General features: G+C 36.7%; 3 protein-coding genes across 4 annotated transcripts in view; 1 reads left to right on the forward strand and 2 right to left on the reverse strand.

The window, feature by feature from the left end:
* LOC127809671 (uncharacterized) overlaps positions 1-3,912 on the reverse strand; it is a 31,918-nt gene extending 28,006 nt beyond the window's left edge. For both annotated transcript variants that reach the window (XM_052348658.1, XM_052348657.1), the window contains exons 1-3: positions 3,455-3,912; positions 2,412-2,762; positions 2,107-2,322 (exon numbers count right to left, since the gene is read on the reverse strand). In XM_052348658.1, the coding sequence (XP_052204618.1) occupies positions 2,107-2,322; positions 2,412-2,762; positions 3,455-3,703 (816 nt within the window). In that variant the 5' untranslated portion in view covers positions 3,704-3,912. The remainder of the gene's footprint in view (positions 1-2,106; positions 2,323-2,411; positions 2,763-3,454) is intronic.
* Positions 3,913-4,564: 652 nt separating this feature from the next.
* Positions 4,565-5,973, forward strand: LOC127810231 (NAD(P)H-quinone oxidoreductase subunit L, chloroplastic). Its single transcript, XM_052349579.1, has 5 exons — positions 4,565-4,817; positions 4,935-5,024; positions 5,114-5,221; positions 5,310-5,404; positions 5,596-5,973. Exons 1-5 carry the CDS (start codon positions 4,683-4,685, stop codon positions 5,741-5,743), a joined length of 576 nt encoding a protein of 191 aa, XP_052205539.1. The 5' UTR covers positions 4,565-4,682; the 3' UTR covers positions 5,744-5,973.
* Positions 5,800-12,969, reverse strand: LOC127810230 (uncharacterized). Its single transcript, XM_052349578.1, has 10 exons — positions 12,412-12,969; positions 12,178-12,315; positions 8,656-8,835; positions 7,634-7,771; positions 7,415-7,536; positions 7,204-7,336; positions 6,962-7,091; positions 6,751-6,830; positions 6,506-6,640; positions 5,800-6,379 (listed from the first exon to the last, which is right to left on the reverse strand). Exons 1-10 carry the CDS (start codon positions 12,895-12,897, stop codon positions 6,149-6,151), a joined length of 1,773 nt encoding a protein of 590 aa, XP_052205538.1. The 5' UTR covers positions 12,898-12,969; the 3' UTR covers positions 5,800-6,148.
* Positions 12,970-19,839: the final 6,870 nt, after the last annotated feature.

Consider the following 19,839-nt stretch of genomic DNA (forward strand, 5'->3'; position numbering starts at 1 on the left):
GCCAGGAACCTCTCCTCCATCGTGAGCTCTTGCGTGGACCGAAAACAACTTCTCAGCATCGCCTTCAGTTCCTCTCAGCTCCTAACTCTACACCGCCTTTGTTCCCATTGAAACCAGGTAAGTGCAGGCCCATCAAAACAAAGAGCCGCTAAGTCTAATTTCTCGGCTTTCGTTAACTAGTTGACGGTGAAGTATCTCTTGGCCTTGAAAACCCACCCGTCAGGGTTGCCCCCTTCGAAGATTGACATCTCTAGCCGTCGACTTCTACCGTCTTGCCTCCAAGGAGCTTCGTCCTTCGTTCCAACCTCACAGCTACGTTCCCCTTGTGTTGGCAAGCCTCCCACGGTAAGGGACGAGTCCGTGGTATGTCCTCCTCGCCCTGTTTCCCCTTTCATCCCTTCTCTTGCTCTCCCCACTTCTCCGCCAGCAAGTTAAACTGTTCCAGCACCGTCGCTAAACTCTTCTCAATTCCTTGCAACCTCTAAAACTTGATCTTAAGCGAGTCCATTCCCACTTGCAACCTCTAAAACTTGATCTTAAGCGAGTACAACCTCTAAAACTTGATCTTAAGCGAGTCCATTCTCGCCTGCAGACCATCCATCCTCCCTTCTATTTGCTACTAGTAAGTCTCCAACCTCCCCTCTAGCTCGCCCACCCTCTTCGATACAGACACCCCCATGGATCAAGCTCTGATACCAAAATGATAGAACCCTTACACAATTGATTGAATTTTAGCTCTAAAACAGTAGAAATTCCTCAATTACAGTAGTTTACAACAATGAATACAAGCGAATACAATGAAAGAAAACAAAACAGGCCTATTCGAGAGGGCCTCACTCTCTAATGACTTCTTCAACAAATTTTCCAAATGCTTCTCCCTCTTTCTCTCCTCCCTTTTATACCTACTCCTCTGCTCATTCCAGCCACATGCCCGATTATTCCCCTCTAACTAACTTGTGACTCTTTTACCCTTGAGTCATTTTACTTGGTTCCCTTGTGGTCCCCACCACTTTTTCTCTCCTTCTTTCTTCTCTGATAAGTTTGTTTAATGGGGGTCCTAACAGAAAGCACTTCAAAAAGAGGTGACAAGTTTTCAACAAGCATTAGAGGATGACAAGAACCATATCAACATGTACATGCGTTTTGTACCCTTGGAAGATGGAGCAACCCCCCACGGCCTACCCCCCCTACCCCCCCCCCCCCCCCCCCATTGGAGGATGACAGGAACCATATCAACATGTAGACGCGTTTTGTACCCTTGGAAGATGGAGCAACCCCCCACGCCCCCCAAAGAAAAAAGGGGGCAGCCCTAACCCCATGCAAATGGTGGTGCCCGGGATGTCGGAAAAATGAGCTAACATCAATAACTACCTTGACCATAGATGAGTACATGAAGATGGAGCTAGTGTGCAGATTGACCTAAAAGGTCTCAAAGCAATTTAAAGACATTAGATAAGCTTCCTAAACAATTTTTCGGGAGGAGCACAGATCACAAGATCAAGAAGGTTCTGGAAGCAAAGTCACCAACCCATGCTCCTTACAAGATGAACATTCTAGGTTTGCCAAATCCAAGAAAACAACTCGATTAATGCTAGGTTTATCAAGCCAGACAAAGTATTGTACAGAGCCAATCCTTCTTGTTTCAAATAAAACATGATAACAGCCTACAACTATTCATAGACTACTAAAATTTTGAATTCAATCACCATCCCAAACAGGTATCCAGTTCCTCTCATAATCTACTCTTTTGATTGGTTTAATAAAGCGAGGATCTCTCAAATCTTGACTTGCAGCAGACATACTACCAAATCAGGATGGAGGGGAAATAATCCAAAAATATCTGTTATAAAGTATGGGTCTTTTTGAATTCCTTGCCATGTTGTTTGGCCTTACCAATGTCCCAACAACCGCTCATGCTCCCATGAATGAGGTATTGAAAGAGCATCTCCACAAGTTTGCGGCTCAACTTAAATTATATTGTCATGTGTAGTTTCATGTTGGAAGAACTTCCAAAAAATTGAGGGAAAAATTAATTAAATGTTAAATAAATTCTTAAATTGTTGTTTCCACAAACATATAAAATTATAAATACAAAGTAAGCCTCACCAATTTTGGAATGACACCTGCTTCAACCATGGTCTTGTGATTTGAGTGACTCAATGCCAAATTAGCCAGAACCCTGCCAGCAGCTTCCTTCACTTTTACATCCCCATCCTCCAAGAATTTGATCAGTAAAAGCAGAAGATCAGAGTTTGCAATTTTCTCCCGAAGTTTCTCATCTACAGACAAGTTCCATAATGTACAAAGACTTTGCTCCTTGACCTGCAGGACAGATGCAAGCTTTACCTCTATTTTCTAAGTCCAGGAAAAATGTGCAGATAAGTAGCAATGACAATGCAGCTCTTTCATACATCAGCAGTCAAGGAAGACCGGCTCAACAGGGCAGTCATCTCTTCTATTGCCCCACTTTCTGCAACTAATTCTCTGTATATATTGACTGAAGATATCATTCTCAGAAGACCTGATGCTGCTTCACATGCAGAACTGGAGTCTGATTTCAGAAGGTTTACAGTGAGATTTATGGAGCCGCGAAACTGTGTGATGGCATCAACACACTGCTTTCCACCTAGTGAATATTTCCATAATGCAACTACTGCCTGTTCTCTGTCAAGTGGATCATTGTCTAACCCAAGCATCCGGACGAACAGGCCCACATAACCATCAGCTGAACTGGATGAGCTGCTTGTTGATGACCCAATATCCTGAAATTTAACGAAGAGGGTTTACAATGGTGTACGGCACAAAAATAATAACATCGTTATCCTTTTTCAAATCTATGTTAAAAAAATAGATGATGTTTCATATACGAACAAACCATGTCTTATATTTCCAGAATATTTGGTAAAAATAGTGCCCAACATTATAACTGCATGATCTTTAAGAACAAATTAGGAAAAAGATTCAAGTCGCACGGATATTTTATCAGACACAAAGCTACATATATTTAATTTCATCAGATCAGACACAAAACTACATATCCAAAATCTTTTCCTTATGTACCACTTCTATACACACACAAAAAAAAAGAACTTTTTAAAAAAACACAAGAATAACAATAATAAAAAAAAAAAGTCATTAAATTTGCCTACCACACACGGAATAATCAAAACCCAGTTGTCAGATTCAACAATTCACACACTAGACCCTATTAGGGAGCTCGGAACATCCAATGGGATTAACCAAACCACGTTTCCCCTATAGTATAACTCTTAACAACGTCAGCATTCATTACCCCACTCCTACAAATACCTTTGATCTGCAAAATAGCTATTTTCATCATCAAAATTGTCATAGTAACAAACGTTTGCACGCATATATAGATATCTCTGCAAAGAGATTAGAAAAGAAAGATCAATCGAACCCAGATTGGCTGTCAAGAGAGTTCGTAACTTACAGAAGGGGCAGACTCTTGTGGAATGGAACCAGATGGAACGCCACCATCACTGGAAACTCTAGTGGCGACTGTACGGGAAGAATTTGATCCTGGATCGAGTCTACCATGGATTGAAGGGTATGAATCATTTGACCTCTTGGCAATTCTTGAGGTTCTGACTCTGGTAACTTCAAAAGGGGCATGCAAGTTCTGGAAATGGAGATTGCTGGGCTTGAATTTGAAGTGAGTGGGAAGCGATAAAGCCATCATGCCGCTGAAGATTTGGGTTTTATTTTCTTGGATTGTACGTGGTTTTCCAAGCTCCCAAGTGTCCTGAGTGTTTGGATGATAAGAACCTGCTAGAAATCAAGAAGCGAACTGAATAACCTATGGCAGCATTAGCATAGTCCTAAGATACATGGTGGCGATGCACCTTCGCCTGCTTGGTATTTGAGACTTTGTTTTTCGGTTCTTTCTATTTTGACAATTCTTCTTGGATTTTAGGATATAGTTTTCTACCATGTTATAATAAATGTATTTTTTAATAAAAAATTAAACACACTTTATTTTTAGGCTCTAAATATGTCTATGGATTTAAAAGATATTTGAAAATATGGTATATATTTGTTAATAAAAATACTCAAGAGTCTAAAAATAAGTTATATGTATTTATTATATTTTATATTATGTTTGGACACGAGATAGCAAAACCCTACATATATTTATCCAATAGATTGAGTCTCTAGATTTTTTTCCCTAAATAAAAAGAAAATTTTGGATTATTGGTATCATGTTGTACTATATCACCAAAGTCAATATATTGACTATTTAAAATATTAAAAAAAAATTCTTATAATAACCAACAATTAACAATAATGTTGAAATATCACATGGTATTACTCAACAATGCTAATTGAAAGTTGAGTTTGCGTTCATAAATTTTGATTTTGGTCAATGCAATGGAAATTTTTTTTTTTTTTCTTCAACGGTTATAAAACGGTTGGAAAAGAAAATAGAGCACTCAATTAAGAAACAGTATTTGGGCTTCTGTAGCAAGGCTAGGCCCAAAAGAGGCATTGGGTAAGGCTAGAGTATGGAATTCCGAATTTGTATGGTGATCAACTCACCAGTCAATCAAATCCTTTTCTCTTGTCCTTTCTTCCATTTTCTCTCACTTTCCCGCAGACCAAGCACTTCCTGCCATGTTTACTGAAACTCAGAAAGGATAAGGGAAATCCAGCTCTAAGATATGAGCTGCTCATTGAGCTTCCAGTTCCCCAAAGGTCTGCCTTCTCTCCATCAATCTCATCGGGGAATTCCTTCACTCACAGCCCAAAATCAAAAAAATCAACAAAAACAAATCCACAATTCCATACCAAACAAGGTATATATATATATATATATATATTCTTTCTGCATATCTCTACATAATTCTTAACCATTTTCTTTCTTCCATTCTAAGATGCCATAAACTGAATAAATATCGCCATGACAATAACAGGCACCGGCGGCCATTGCCGGAAAGCTCGCCCGCTACTTTAACCCGAAGAACTCTTGTTTGGCAGTCCAAGTTGGAGCACTTCTGAGCACTGTACGATTATACTCCCACATTTTTGTTTTGGAAAACAAAAGCTCTCATCTCTTTATTCTTCGGTTAACTTGTTTCTATTATTTGGGCAGATTGTGGAACCAGCGTATGGTGTCACCGGAGTGAACAATGAAGAAGATTTCACTTGGGTTCTGATACAATTAGGCATCTCGGCCTTCTTGTACTTCCTTGTCATGCCAGTTAGTACCGAAAACTTTTCTCTGTATTTTGTATTTGCAGTGCTTTAAAGGTCTGGTCTTGATTTTTTTTTTTTTTTTTTTATGGCAGCCCATCATCATGAACTGGCTTAGGATCAGATGGTACAGGAGGAATCTCTTGGAGATGTATCTGCAGTTCATGTTCGTGTTCATGTTCTTTCCTGGGTAAGTGACTTCTTCTAATTCACTTCTTTTGACTCGTATGTCCGATTGGTTTGAATTTATATATATAAACTTCAAATCTGAATCAATAAAATCGCAAAATAAAGCCGGAACTAACACAGCCCAATTAAATTTGGGTTTGGTTGAAAGCCAAACTCTCTAATCTAAGGAAATGTTCTTTTGGCTGTCTACAGAGTATTGCTTTGGGCACCATTTCTGAACTTCAGGAAATTCCCAAGGGATCCTTCAATGAAGTACCCCTGGTCTACCCCGCAAGATCCCAACAGTGTCCCAAACGCATTCCTCAAGTATCCCTGGGCCACGCCTGAAGACTATGAATAACAAACGCCTACCTCACATTAATTTCATCACCATACCAACTGCACCCATCTTGCATATGTAATTCAAACAGTTCGGAAATTTATTCTCACATCAGTGTTTGAAATATAAATATGACACGAAAGATGCTATATCTCATCAAAAATCCCTTCGGATGATGTAACATAACTACGGTCAAAAGGCAATGGAAGTGGTAGAGATAAAAACAACTAAAGAGATCTGCATTGATCCTTTCTCCAGTCTAGCTAGTGACCTAATTTCGGTATTGGCACAAAAACCATACAGACACCTCATTCTCTCTGCCTTTTTAACTTTTGGCAAATTTGATTAGTTTGGCCGTAAAAAGTGTTGCTATTGAGGGATAGGGTTCCACCACTGGCTGCCGTAACCTTCTCCAAGTTGTTGCGCTTAGAAGGACTGCTGGGCAAACAGAAGAGAGATTTTGTTCCAGTCCCAGGACTCGATGCTCGGGGACATGACAGCAGCACCAACGGCTAAGGTAATGGCAACGAAAGCCAAGCCTTTCAGACATCCATGGCCCCGGGATAGTCTTCCCAATAACAACTTACAGTACTTGTCTGCGTCCTTGAAGATTGACTGATGAGCTGCATCTTCTCCACCAGCCAATGCTGTCTCATTCTATCAGACAAAAGAAATAAAATAAGTTGGATAAATCACACCACAGAGATAGATGTGCCCTTCAAGAAATACTAGAACTTAAAACCAGTGTGCGCGTGCAAGAGAGACGGGGGGAAGGCAGAGAACCTTTTGCCTGAAACTCTTCAGAGTTTCCCTCAGAGGATCAAGAGAAGACTGCTTGCCAGAGAACTCCTTCCATTCCTCAGCCAACTTTCTCAAAATAGAAACACTTGTTTCTAAATTATCCACATAGATCTTGTCCTGTTAATATAAAATTTAAAAGCAGATGAGATCCTCAACAAAGAGATAGAAGGCAGTTTTCTCAAATTAAAAAATGAATCTATAATTAATTAAAAAAAACAAAAACTCACCCACTGCTTGTAACAATCTGGGTTTTGTATTAAGCACCAGACAAAAATGCTTCTTGCTTCCTTTGACAGCTCAGGGTTGCCTGCCAATCATACAACCACTTAGCAAATAAAACAAAAACAAACACCTTAATTGACAACTGAAGTGTACAACTGTTCCAGAGGATCAGTAACAGAGATGACAAGCCAGTCAGTTCGTGATCATCAAAGTTACCTTCTCCAGCCGCTTTCACGGCATTAGCTAATATTTGCTGTGAAACTTGCTTCATTGCCTTGCTTCCAGCCGGACCAGCAAGAGCCACCTCTTTGAGAGTGGGATATATGGCCTCAAACCTTTCAGTTGCCTGCAAACAGAATCGCACTGAAAGATGAGTCCATCACTTTCTTAATAAGAACAAAAACTGCTATTACAAGAGATTCAACCAATTAGCAAGCAACTAAAACTGAAAATCTCACCTTCACCCGAGCAGAAGAGGCAGGGAAAGTCAATCGCATAACCAAATCAAAGGCCAAAGGTGGCAACAAGCGCTCCCCTTTTTTGGCAGCACCATTCACCAAAATTGTACGAGCTTTAGGGCCAGACAAAATTCTGCAACCAAGAGAGAGTCAATTAAATAGAACACATGCAAGCAACAAAAAGTGTGTCAGGAGAATTGATATTTCTAACCTTTCCACCAGCTGCAAAATCAAATCTCTAGATTGTGGATTACAATTTGATTTGCCACCAAGAAGAGGCAAGAGATGGTGTGCCCATGAGTACAATCCTACAGTCGGATCTCCTTGAGAAGCCTACAAGAAGAAATTATCAAATGACATCAGAACCAGTGCAATAGGATAAACAATGATCATTGCCCTTCTTGCTATGGGTTTAACATTATCTACTTACCTGAGCCATCATCCATACAATGACTGGCAGCTTATCAGCTCCTTGGTACTTCGAATTTTCCCTCAACTTTGGCAACACACCAACTAAAACATCAGGTTTCCGTCGTAATACCATAGCTAAAACGGCAAATATAGCAACCTGCCAGTTTAAGAACAAGTTAGCAGAAGATTAGCCCACAATTAGGTGAACCATTTACAAGCAACAAGTGAACACATGGTCTGGACAGAGCTGCAATACCAGAAAAACAAAAAATGAAACAGAAGATAACAATGGAGAAAATAAAAATCTATCAAGAGAGAAAATGAATTATGTTCTGTAACAAGAACAGAAGAATGGAAATGAATGCTCCAGTGTGAAACAAACTTTCGGAAGAACACTAGGAGACCATTACAAGAGGAGGACGAAGAAGGGTTACTTGGGTGATGCCAGCTAGAGTTAGTATTTTGGGCATGTAGGTATCCAAGACCGAGTATAATATGTGTGTAAAAAGTCACCTGTTTATGTGTGATTCAGGGCATTGGAGAGAAAGAAATAGAATAGTTTCGAGAGTCCTGAAAGCCCAATTCATTTTTGTTACGGGAACACCACTCATTTCCCCTTTTTTGGTGGCTGAAAAAGACTCCTCATTTTGCTGTCATCTTTCATCTCGCTGACAGATGATGAGGTTAATTCTAAACAGAGAATGCACTTCTTCCTTTTCTTTTTCTTTTTTTTTTTTCCCCTCTCTCTTTTTGTATAGGATTTGCTATTTATTTATCCACAGAAAAAAAACAATGATAAACTAAGCATAAGAGAGTTGTTTTCTGTCCCATGCTCTTATAAATACCAGACTGTAAAGACTAACTTTCATATTTACAAGATAAATAGACAAAATAAAAAATATTGAATATATAAGCATGTTTGCACAATAAACCTGAGCAAAGTCGTATTTCCACTAATCAAGAAGCATCATATCCCAAGATGACTACTAGGTGGGCACAAAATACAAAAAGGGCAAGAAAGCAACACATTAACCATTTTACCTGAGATTTTGATGATGTTTGCTGCGCACTCTTCTTGGAGCCCTTTACTTGGATAACCAAATCAGCAATAATGCTATCTAACAACCATATTACAAAGGACTGAAGTTCCTCAGAAGATAGTTTGCCAATCCAGTCAACTGATGTTTTATAAACAGCTTCTGGAATATGGGTGACAGGGATCTGCCCAAACAACCAACAGGAAAACAAAACATTAGTTTAATTGATATTCAATTCTTGTTGCATCAAAAAGTTATGACAATGTAAAAATACTTCCTCCATCAAGTTTAACAAACAAAATAAAAATATAATAGCTTTAAAACAATTCTCAAAATTTCCATGGAACACAGGCAAAGCTACAGGAACAAGATATTACACATTTTGAGACTTCGACACCAAAAACAAAATGGCACGTGAAAGTCCACAATCAATATCAACAGTAGGACCAGATTTTTTTATTAAAAAAATGCCATTGATTTCAGCTGAATTAGTTCCTCGAATGTAAAGTGCATATTTGAACTTCTAACTAAAAGAACCCATAAGATGAGGGATCTATTACAGCTAATAAAAATGATGCCCTGCGACAGTCTATTTTCACACAAGTTTTGTTAACAATGGAACTAGGTAGAGCACTATGCTGTACAACCAGAAAAATAAGCAGAGTGTACAAGAGTGATCAGATCACAGTTATCAAAACCCAACCACATCAGAGTTCAACTGGAAACTAGCAGGTCTGCGTGCATCAATAAAGAGGCCTTCTGTTAGCATTTTTTTCATTAAACCTATAGAAGGCTTACTGGTAGTAAACTTATGATTGAAAGTGCACCTTTTGAGACTACAACCTTTTCTTAAACTGTAAACAAGCAGCAGTTACCCTCTGCATGCCACACTAATGTTTGGTAGATTGTTATCCACTAGAGAAGCCTCTGCTAGATGCTTGTTGCACTACCAAATTAAGCTAAGCAGATGACACCAATGAACTCAACCGAAAGTACTCTCCTAATCAGTATCCTATATGTTTCCAAAAGCATTTGTAATGCTCTCATAACACCTTTAATAAGATTAAGGCAACCTCTATTAGACTTTTAAGGCAACACCATGGAAAATAGACCTAAGGACTGCATGAAGTTAGTGCCATAACCAGGGCTTCCCAAGTGACCCTTGAATCTTGCAAAAAACCTCTACAGGCTTTATGAATTGATGACTACAGTTAAGGGTTCATTAAGACATCCTTCTCCTCAGCGATCTCACCCAAAGGATTATTTGAAGAAACATACATTCTCTAACTCCTCCTGCCTACAGAAGAACCAATCCATCTTTCCAGTAAATGTTACAGGAGACTACCTGATTCTGTGTCATCAAACAAAAGTGAGGAACCCTAGGGATGGCAATTTTTACCCACCCCAACAAATATCTGATAAATCCGGTCCATTTAGGGCAGGCATGGACCTAAAATTTTCTCCAACAAAAAAGATATGCACTGAAAAGAAAAATCCCCAATCCAATATGGGATAAGGTAATGGGTATAGGGCCCCTGATCTACCTACATCTAGTAAATAGATTTTTATTTTATTTTATACTAGAACTAGACTAGAGTAGAAGCTCGTTAGCATAATTGCATAATAACTCATGAAGCCTGTGAGAACTCAAACAGATTTGATTGGGATGAGAAATGAATGTAGTGAGTTCTTGTGATTGCATTACTATGTTTCATTTGACAATTTCTGAATTTTCCTTCAATTGAATAAAATTGCACCCTCAAATTGCTTCATTGGAGTCTGAAAGTGCTATTCAACTCAATAACATATTAATCTCAGTATTTAGCGTATAGTACTTATTTTCTCTATTTTATGACTACCTTTATCCAATTTACAGTTAGAGAAAATATTGTGAGCATATTTTATATATATATATATATATATATAAATTGAGCGGATACAGTTATCCGATGAATATACATTATTGGATGGGAATGAGAATATAGAATTAAATACATTACCAAATGGGCAAGGGTATAGGAAAAGATATGCGAGGGTGGGGGTGGGGACGAGGGAAGGGGTACTTAGTCCATTTCCAGTCCATTGTCTTTCTTAAGCAACTCAATTTCCTTCATCATCATCCAATCACAGAGTATGGTCCATGGTGAGTTCACCCTCCAATTAGAAGCAGATAAAAACTTTCATCTATACAAAGGCATTCACAACTTCAATAGCATGTCTCTAACAAGCACAGAAGCATTCCCCCCCCCCCCCCCCCCAAAAAAAAAAAAAAAAAAAAAATCACCTGCAACCCAACACACATGCATGCATTAAGTCTCGTCATCTTCCTCCTCTTAAACAATCCTGTACCTAGGTTTTTTTTATGGAAATTACTAATTCATGGACAAAGAAAATAATAATTTTCGATGTTGAAAATGATTACTCTATCCAACCCAGCTGCCAAATTACTATGAATAATGACCAATGAAAACCTTCTAATCAATGATATCCAAACCTCTTTGCAAAATCACAAGAAAAACACAGGAGTTCAAAAGCTTCTGATCACCTAGCTAGACTACCTTCCTTGAAACTTGTCTTTATTTCAAGCAAGTCGTCATGAAATTCATTTCAACAAACTAACCTACTCAACATTTTTATCTTCTTTGTCAATAGTAAAATAGAAATTGAGCTTTTTTAATCTTCTAATCCCTGATCATCTTTTTTTACTCAATAACACTACTATTTAATCTGCCAAATGAATTTTAGAATACCATGTAACTTCTCAAACATCTATGAAGGAAGAATCTAAACAAAGACATGAGTTTAATTAGGCTAACTTGAAAAATGACCCCACATTAATATAACTTGTCTCTAATTTGGTCCCATTGCAGAACAGCAGCAGAGGGCAATTCTATTTCGAAACTTTAACACCCCATTCCACAAAAGGATTTTACTTTAAAGAATGGTCCCAAGGCCAACCAAAAATAAGAAGCGTGGAGGTAATCCACCCAAGGCCAGAAGTCAAAATCATTCACATTTTGCGCTCCAACTAAAATAAGTTTTGGTTTGCCCAAATCCATTAAGTGATTATCTGAAAAAAATTCTATCTCAAAAGTTGCATCCCTAAAATTTTCAAAGTTACTTGGTCAAGAATTGTTTAGAAATTTCCAATCAATTTTAAGTGAATGTAGGTATAATTCCACCAACACAACACGAGGCCATTCAAAGACGTGTAATCATCACATAACATAAGTGAAAAGCACATAACCAGATAATCTGACTTATTACAACCACTTATGTAACATCTATAACATATTTTGCTTAAATGTGTTTCATCAATAAGAAACATCTATTTGTACAACACCTAAGTAATCATAGACCATCAATTGGCACTGCCACATCCCAATATAATGATTTCATGACGACCCATATCCATTGCTGTTGATGACTAAATAATTATAAGCTTTCAAAGAACATGCTAATTAAAATTTATGGGCAAAGAGTCTCCGCAAACAACACAAACTCGATAAACTAGAGATGAACTTACATCAGCAATTTTCGCTATTGTCGACTCCCTGAACAACTTTGTCCATGGAAACTGGGAGACGCTCACAGCAGAAAATGCACGGCCAAAATAATCTGCGAATCGCAGCAGCTGGATATCCCGTTGTGATCCGTACAATTCCTAACGGCAACAAAATAAAAAAGGGATTTTTTTTAAGTTATACATACAACGAATTAATCACGCAGAACGAAAATTCCCAAAATTTAATAAACTCACCGATACTTCAACAAGAAAAGCCGCCAGATCAGCCGCATCGATCTTCGCTGCGGCTTCGGCGACCGTGACCTTCGGCTTCTTAGGCTTTTTCGGCTTCACCTTCTTGTCATCGGAAGCTCCATTCTGAACAGCACCATCAGCCGCTTCGGCCTCGCTAACATCACTATCGTCATCGGATCGCACCTTCGATCGCACCGTATCGTCCGCCTGCGAAGCGATTGCCGCTCTCTGAGCCTCCAGCCGCATGCGACGCTCCTCAGACTGCTTCTCGAGCGACCGGAAAACATTATCAGCCCCGCCGCCGTCAGATCCATTGGCCAGAACCTTGCCGGCAACCGACGGCTTGGCGGCCTGAACCTTCCTCTGGCGCTTGGCGTACGTGACCTTTTGCCAGCCGTGGTTGTTGTTGCTGCTGCTGCTGCTGGCATTGGCGGCGTCTCCGTCTTCGACGTGGCTGGCTTCGAACATTGGTACCTTCTCTTCCATGGTGTTTTAGAATGCAGGAAGCACAAAGGGAAAAGCGATGAGAAGAGATCGGACGGAGAAAAAGAAACACGTTTAGTCGTCGGGGAGAGGATATAAAGGGTTGACCGCGTGAAATTAACCTCCATTCCTGGACGGAATTTCGAGAATGCCACGGAAGAGAACCGGAGCGGAGATCACGAGAAAGTATTCAATTTAAATCGTAAATATATAATAGTTGATAAAACGTTATTTTAACTTGTAAATTTTATAATATATCAGCTATCGTTCGTGGTTATATTTTTATGTATGTATTGTCATACTTATAATGTGGTATTGCAATTATAATGATGTGATCTGGAACAATTATAAAAGAAAATGCTTTAATATCAAATATAATGCCAAATAATAAAAGAAAATAAGGGAAGAGAGTGAGGGGATCGAGACGGAGATCATTTGAATTTAGGTAAAATTTTAAACTTAATTATAATATAATTATAAATTTAAATCCTACAATAAGTATTAATTTAAATCAAAGAGAAATGAAACCACCCTACTAGCTAAAGTAAAAGAAGATAAAGATAGTCTTCAAGACATGGGTTAAGCGGTTGAATAAGTAATATTACGGTGTTAATTTGATAGATTACAAATTTAATTTTTGTTCAAAAATTAAAGACTTAATCTATAATTTATTTTTTTTAATTTAATCAAGGTGCGAGTATCGAAACTGTACAATAACGATTATCTAAAATAAATAAATTAAATAAAACCCAATTTAAATCAAATTTCATGATTCGAAGATCACGTGGTGGTTACGGCTTCGGATGATGTCTCCGGAGCAAAGATTTGATACAGCGGGTGCAACTTCGAATGATGGCTTGTCAAGATGCTCGTCCAATAACTGGCTATTATTTGTACATGTGTCGCTACTTGATTGGTTGGAGTGACGTGGTTAGACCAAAATGGTACAGATGGGAGATTTTTTCAAGCACAGTTGGCAACTCGTGGGCTCGCAACTCACTTGCTTCTAACTTTGGTTAAATTGCATATACATCCATCAAAATTTTAGAGTATCAATATTTACTAACTGCCCCCAAAGTTATAAAACATTGTAATATCTTCTCACATAGTATATTAAATTAGTAACTCATTTAATTGGAATAAAATAAATTAAGTTCAGAATAATTTTATTGAAGTTGAATTATATAAATTTTAGAGAGGGGGTGGTTTAGGATGTAGGCCCCATTTGTTACAGCTTAATTAAAGAAATTATAGCTTCTAGTTTCTTAAATTATAGTTTCTAAAACTTAGAATAAGTTGTAAACCTGTTTGTTACAGTTTCTTAAAAATTGTAGTTAAGTAGTTGTGATATTTGATATCATAAACTGTAAAATAATTTATTTTTGTATAATTGTCCATAATATCCTTAGTAGTTATAGAATGATAATTTAAAAATTAATTAGTGTATATGTATAAGTTTCAAGTGTTATAAAAAAATTAATTAAAGTATAGAAAGAGGAAGATGACGAAAGAGATGAAGATATCTGAAAATGGAGATGGCGGTGGAGAAGAAAAACCCATGATTGCGTAGACAAGAGGGTAATTCTTTGTTAAAAATAAGGGCAAAATTGTCATAAAAATGTAATCATTTAAGCAGAAGTTGTAAAAGCTGAGTTACCCTAACTTTGAAAAAATCAGCTTCTACCTCTTCTAAAAGCTAGTAGAAGCTATAAGTTAGAATTTTATAAACTAAAACAAACACTACATCTCAACTTTTTTGAAGCTAGAAGCTAAAAGTTGCAGCTTTTAAACTGCAACAAATAGGCCCGTAGGGTTTGAGAATTGGAAGGGACGGTTTTATATAATTCTATTTTGGTATAATTAAATATTTGAATTGTATGAATATTTTGTCCTTAATTATTTTTAAATTTCATAAAATAAATTTTAATTAAACATATATATATCTAAATAATATATCAAAATTTTAAAAATAAAGAAATAAATTTGAGAAGAAAAAATAAATTATCATAGCAAAAATATATATATCTTTTTATAATTTGTTTAGATAAAGGAATAAATTAGCCTTTTAACAATTAATTCAAAATAATGGTTCATTCACAATTTGATATTTGATATGGCAAATAAAGGATTTGCACAACTATATGTAAAAAGATGCAAAATTTATAGTTAATCGAATTAACAACACCTAACTAAATGAAATTGTCAATTCAATATAGTTAGTTTCTTATTATGGTTCAGTTTGATTGTTTTTCTTGTAATGTTTAGTTATTTTAGTTCGGTTCAATTAATTTTGATAAACCAAATGAACTAATTGAACAGACCAAAGTAACAATAACATCCAAACCACTACCTTTTTGAATATTATATTATGATAACGTTTGTTAAAATGAGCAAGATAATAGAGTATCAAGATAAGATTGAAATATTTTTTGAATTAAAATATAGAATAGTTAAGATAAGACGGGAAATGTGACGACCCAAATTTCCACCTCAATTTTTATTCTCAATTTTTATTTACAATAATAGAAGCAAATTGGTTAAGATTACACATTTCAAGAACTTTTACATACATATTATAGCATTAGCAAATTAAATCTAACAAAACACGCTATCTGAGCCCCTACTCACAACTTATACCCAAAAGATCCCAATAGATCATAGTTAACTTCAAATATGAAAATTAATGATTATTATTTCTCTCAAATTATCGGAATGTTATAGTCTCCCCCTTAACAAAATTTCATCCTTGAATTTCCCGTTGGTTCATTCAAACCACCAAATGAGACACACATTCTCCAAAGAATTTGGTCATTTAGGTCTACATTCACTCAATTCTAACGAGATAAGTTTGCAGTTCACGTGACATCAACCAACATTATCTCAAAGACATTCCATGTCATCATTTTTCAGTATTTCCACAAGTTCGAGTCCATTAAGTACACCATTTGACTTTACACTCTAATCACAACTCCTTAATCCGTCACCTTATTTGGCCACATTAAGACCATAAGCATTTTAACCAGCTCAAGGAACGTCATCAATCACTCTAAAGACATCAACAAGATTTCCTTATTATAATATCATAATATAATCGTCACCCTAAGATAGAGATGTCAAAAGGGCCGATCCGAGTCGGCCCATAGGCTTTTTAAACGGGCCGGGCCCGAGCCCTTTTGCCATGGATAGCGCCCGGCCTGACCCACGGCCCCCTACAAAGGGGGGGGCCGGGCCAGCCCATGGGCTAGAAGGTCGGGTCGGGCCCTTAGCCCATAGGGCCTAGCGGGTAGGCCCTGTGGGCTGGGCTTTTTTTTTTTTTCTTTTTTTTTAAAAATAATACATATAATATATGCATATATAAATATCAAAATAATACATATATAAAAATCAATTTTTTCTTTTTAAAAGATTTTCTATCTTAATTCTTAAGTTTTAAATATTATTTCATCATTTTATATTTCAAAATTCTATATGCCTTATAAATTTTCTTGTGAATTGATATGAAAAGTAATGTACATATAAAAAGGAGAATGTTTATTTATAATTTAAATATATAAAAAATTTAACTTAAAAATTTTAAATAAATTGATGGTTATTATTTATATATATTGCGAAATTAAATTTTTTAATATCCAATATCAATAATTACAAAAGAATAACAAAATTAAAAAAAAAATGAATAAGTGCCTAACTGGCCCATAAGGGCCTCATGGGCCGGGCCTATAAGGGCCCAACGAGCCACGGGCCGAGCCCTTAGACAGGCCGAGCCGTGGGCCCAATTTCTTTGGCCTGGGCCGGCCCCCTTATGGGGGCCGGGCCAAAGCCCGGCCCTTTTGACACCTCTACCCTAAGACTATCTCATGTTCTCATTTCATTTTCATTTGGCAATATCTCAACCACACATCAATCTAGGGACATACTCAGAATACAGGGGTATTCAATCACAATGATAATCTGATTCATAGCACAATGCTCAATAAATATATTAAATTCATATTTGTTCCCATTCACAAATAGCTTAGAACTACCTCGAGAATCACTTGGGGGTAAATTAAACCCTTATCTAGCAGATTTGCATTTCTAGATGAACTCTTGCTACTCAGTTCGCTTAATTCTCATGTCTCTTCTACACTTTCTTCTCTATGGCTCTTCGTCATTTGCACCATGTCTCTATAAGCTTTAGTATTCAACATGTTCAAGTTTTTATTACCGGTATGATCACTAAGGTTTGTTCCAACTTCGCGCCACCAGTGACCTCTATTCACCTATTAACGTTGGTTAATTGGTTATAGATAATAATTGAGGAATTTCTGGATCGTCATAGTTGGTATCAAAGCAAGATTGGGATGAGTCACCCTTATTTATGTAGGAATGCGAGATGTGTCTAGGTTGCGTTTAGCGGCTAGTATGAGTCTAAATAAGAGTCCTCATTCTTAAGTCAAGATTAAGAAGAGGGTAAAGTGAAGTATCCCCATACATATGTATATAGTAAGGTATAGATTTGCGTTGGTGCTAATGCTATGATGTCTATGTAAGAGTCCCTAAAATGTGTAATCTTAACCAATTTGCTCCCACTATTGTAAATTTATGAGACAAGATTTCAGCCCATATATTTGAGTTGTTAACTAGTTATAGATAATAATTGAGGAATTTCTGGATCATCACACAGAAATATTCTAAAATTTTTATCAAACTGTTTGTATTAAACTATTTGTTAAATTTTTTGGAATGCACTAGTGGACACAAACGTCATTTTTTTCTTATTTGTAAGGACCAATATATGTTTATCTTGAGGAAACGAGAGATAAGCATATCTTGAAAAATCAAGATATATAAGAAGTTACATAACTTCTTTTCCAATGGTCACCATATAAGTTTAACAAACATTTTAGAAAAAACAAACGTTTAGAATGTTTCTCATATCTGACATTTTCCATCACATATCTTGGATAACAAACACTTCCTAATTAAACCTAAAACGCACCCCCTATCTCTGCGAAATTGCGACTCAAACTGTACCTCTATTCTTTTGTCTCTTCGTTGTTTTTTACCCTTATTATAGTTTTCAACTCAAACTCTATAATTTCTGCTAAGAAATGATGCTCTCAGTCCTCACGCACATTATTGGCTCTCTGCTATTAGCTCTAGTCTCTATCCCATATCTTCTTCATTCAAAACAAACATTCATATTCTCCTCTAACCTTTCCTCTCTTCTTTTTTTTTTATCTCTTTTCCTTTCTTCAACTTCAACAACAAAAAGCAACCTAGCTTCAACATTCAGATGAGTTTTTAATTATTTTAGTTTCAGAGTTTAGTTATGCTAGTTAGGGTTTTAAAATTTTGCACAACTTGATTACTTTACAATGAATCAAAGTTTATGCACCTAATAAAGGATAAGAGTTTGGAATGTACATGAATAAGAATAGAGTCAACATTGTTTGTTTGTTGAATGTTGGGACTTGGAAGTTATTTATTTTTCTTAAAACTTAGTTTTCTATTGAATGTTGTAATATAATTTGGTTTGGTACTTTGGTTTTTGTTTAGAATTATTGATATTTTGAATTGTTATTACCTAAACATCATGTGTTTCAATTAGCTTGATCGAGTTAAAAAACAAAAATAAGTATTGTAACATCCGAGATTTTTCATATTCAAGAAAATAGAATCATAGGAGGTTAGGGGCAAAATCGTAATTTCAAAGTATGGGTAGAAGTGTAAGTCTAAAAGTCTTGAAAATTGGTGGAATTTGAGAATAGCCTAGGGACCTAAATGTCATGGATTTCAAACTCTTATTAAATATAGCTTTGGATTTCAAATCCAATTTAAATCCAACTTTGGGACACATGGCATCATTTGAATGGAAACACATAGATAGAAATGATTATATGGAACATATGACATCATTTTGATGAAAACACATGGAAGTAATGATGATATAGGACACATGGCACCATTTGGATGGAAACACATGAATAGAAATGATTATATGAGACACATGACACCATTTGGATGGAAACACGTGAAATTAATAATGATATAAGACACATGACACCGTTTGGATGGAAACACATGGAACTAATGATGAATCCCAAATAATTACAATGACACATGGCAGATTATGATTTTCCGAGACATTTTATAAATAAGGCTCTTGGGAAAGGATTTGAGGCATTTGGATAGGGAAACTTTGGGGAAATTTTGGGTCATTTGGGAGGTAGAGAGTGGGGATTTTTCTCTGTAGAAAGAGTGAGAGATTTTGCAAAAAGAATGAGCGGAATCGGAGAAGAAGTGATGGAAAACAGGTTTTGTCGAGAAAAAATTGAAGCTTCGTCGGAGTTCGGACAAAACTAGTCGAAAAATAGCAAGGTAAGTTCTGATCTAAGTTGATATTCCTGTAGAGGGATGAACGAGGAGTGTGTAGGGAAAAAACGGGGGTCGAACCGGAGTTAAAACGAGGGAATTATAGCCAAAATACAAAAAAGCAAAGCTGGCCCAAAAAGTAAGGGTGGCGCGTAGGCCACTTTTCCCAGGCACGTGTGAGCGCGTGAAGGCCCTTTTCTATCTAAAATTTTTCATATGAACTCCTCTTTTAATTCCCTACAACTTTGTATAAAAATATATGATTTTTGGCTTATAGGAACTGGTGTTTACTGTACAAAAACTGTCGGATTCACCATTAAACAAGCAAGCTCCTACTCATTTGTCTCCTTTATGAAAATTCCCACTCCTTTATTTCTTTTATGCAAACTCTTAACCTTGTCTAAAGTTATCATCTCTCTCGACTACATGTAAGTTTTCGTTGCGAGTCTTCTTCGTATTATTCTCTTTGGTATGAACAGTTTAGCTCGATTTATTTATTTGGCCTATAACACAAGTTTTAGTTGAGTCATGTCCATACTCTAAACGAGGGTTTTGATTTGTTCTCAAAATTTTCAAGAATGACGCTTT

Source organism: Diospyros lotus, chromosome 9 (genome assembly GCF_014633365.1).
Source record: "Diospyros lotus cultivar Yz01 chromosome 9, ASM1463336v1, whole genome shotgun sequence".
NCBI lineage: Eukaryota > Viridiplantae > Streptophyta > Magnoliopsida > Ericales > Ebenaceae > Diospyros > Diospyros lotus.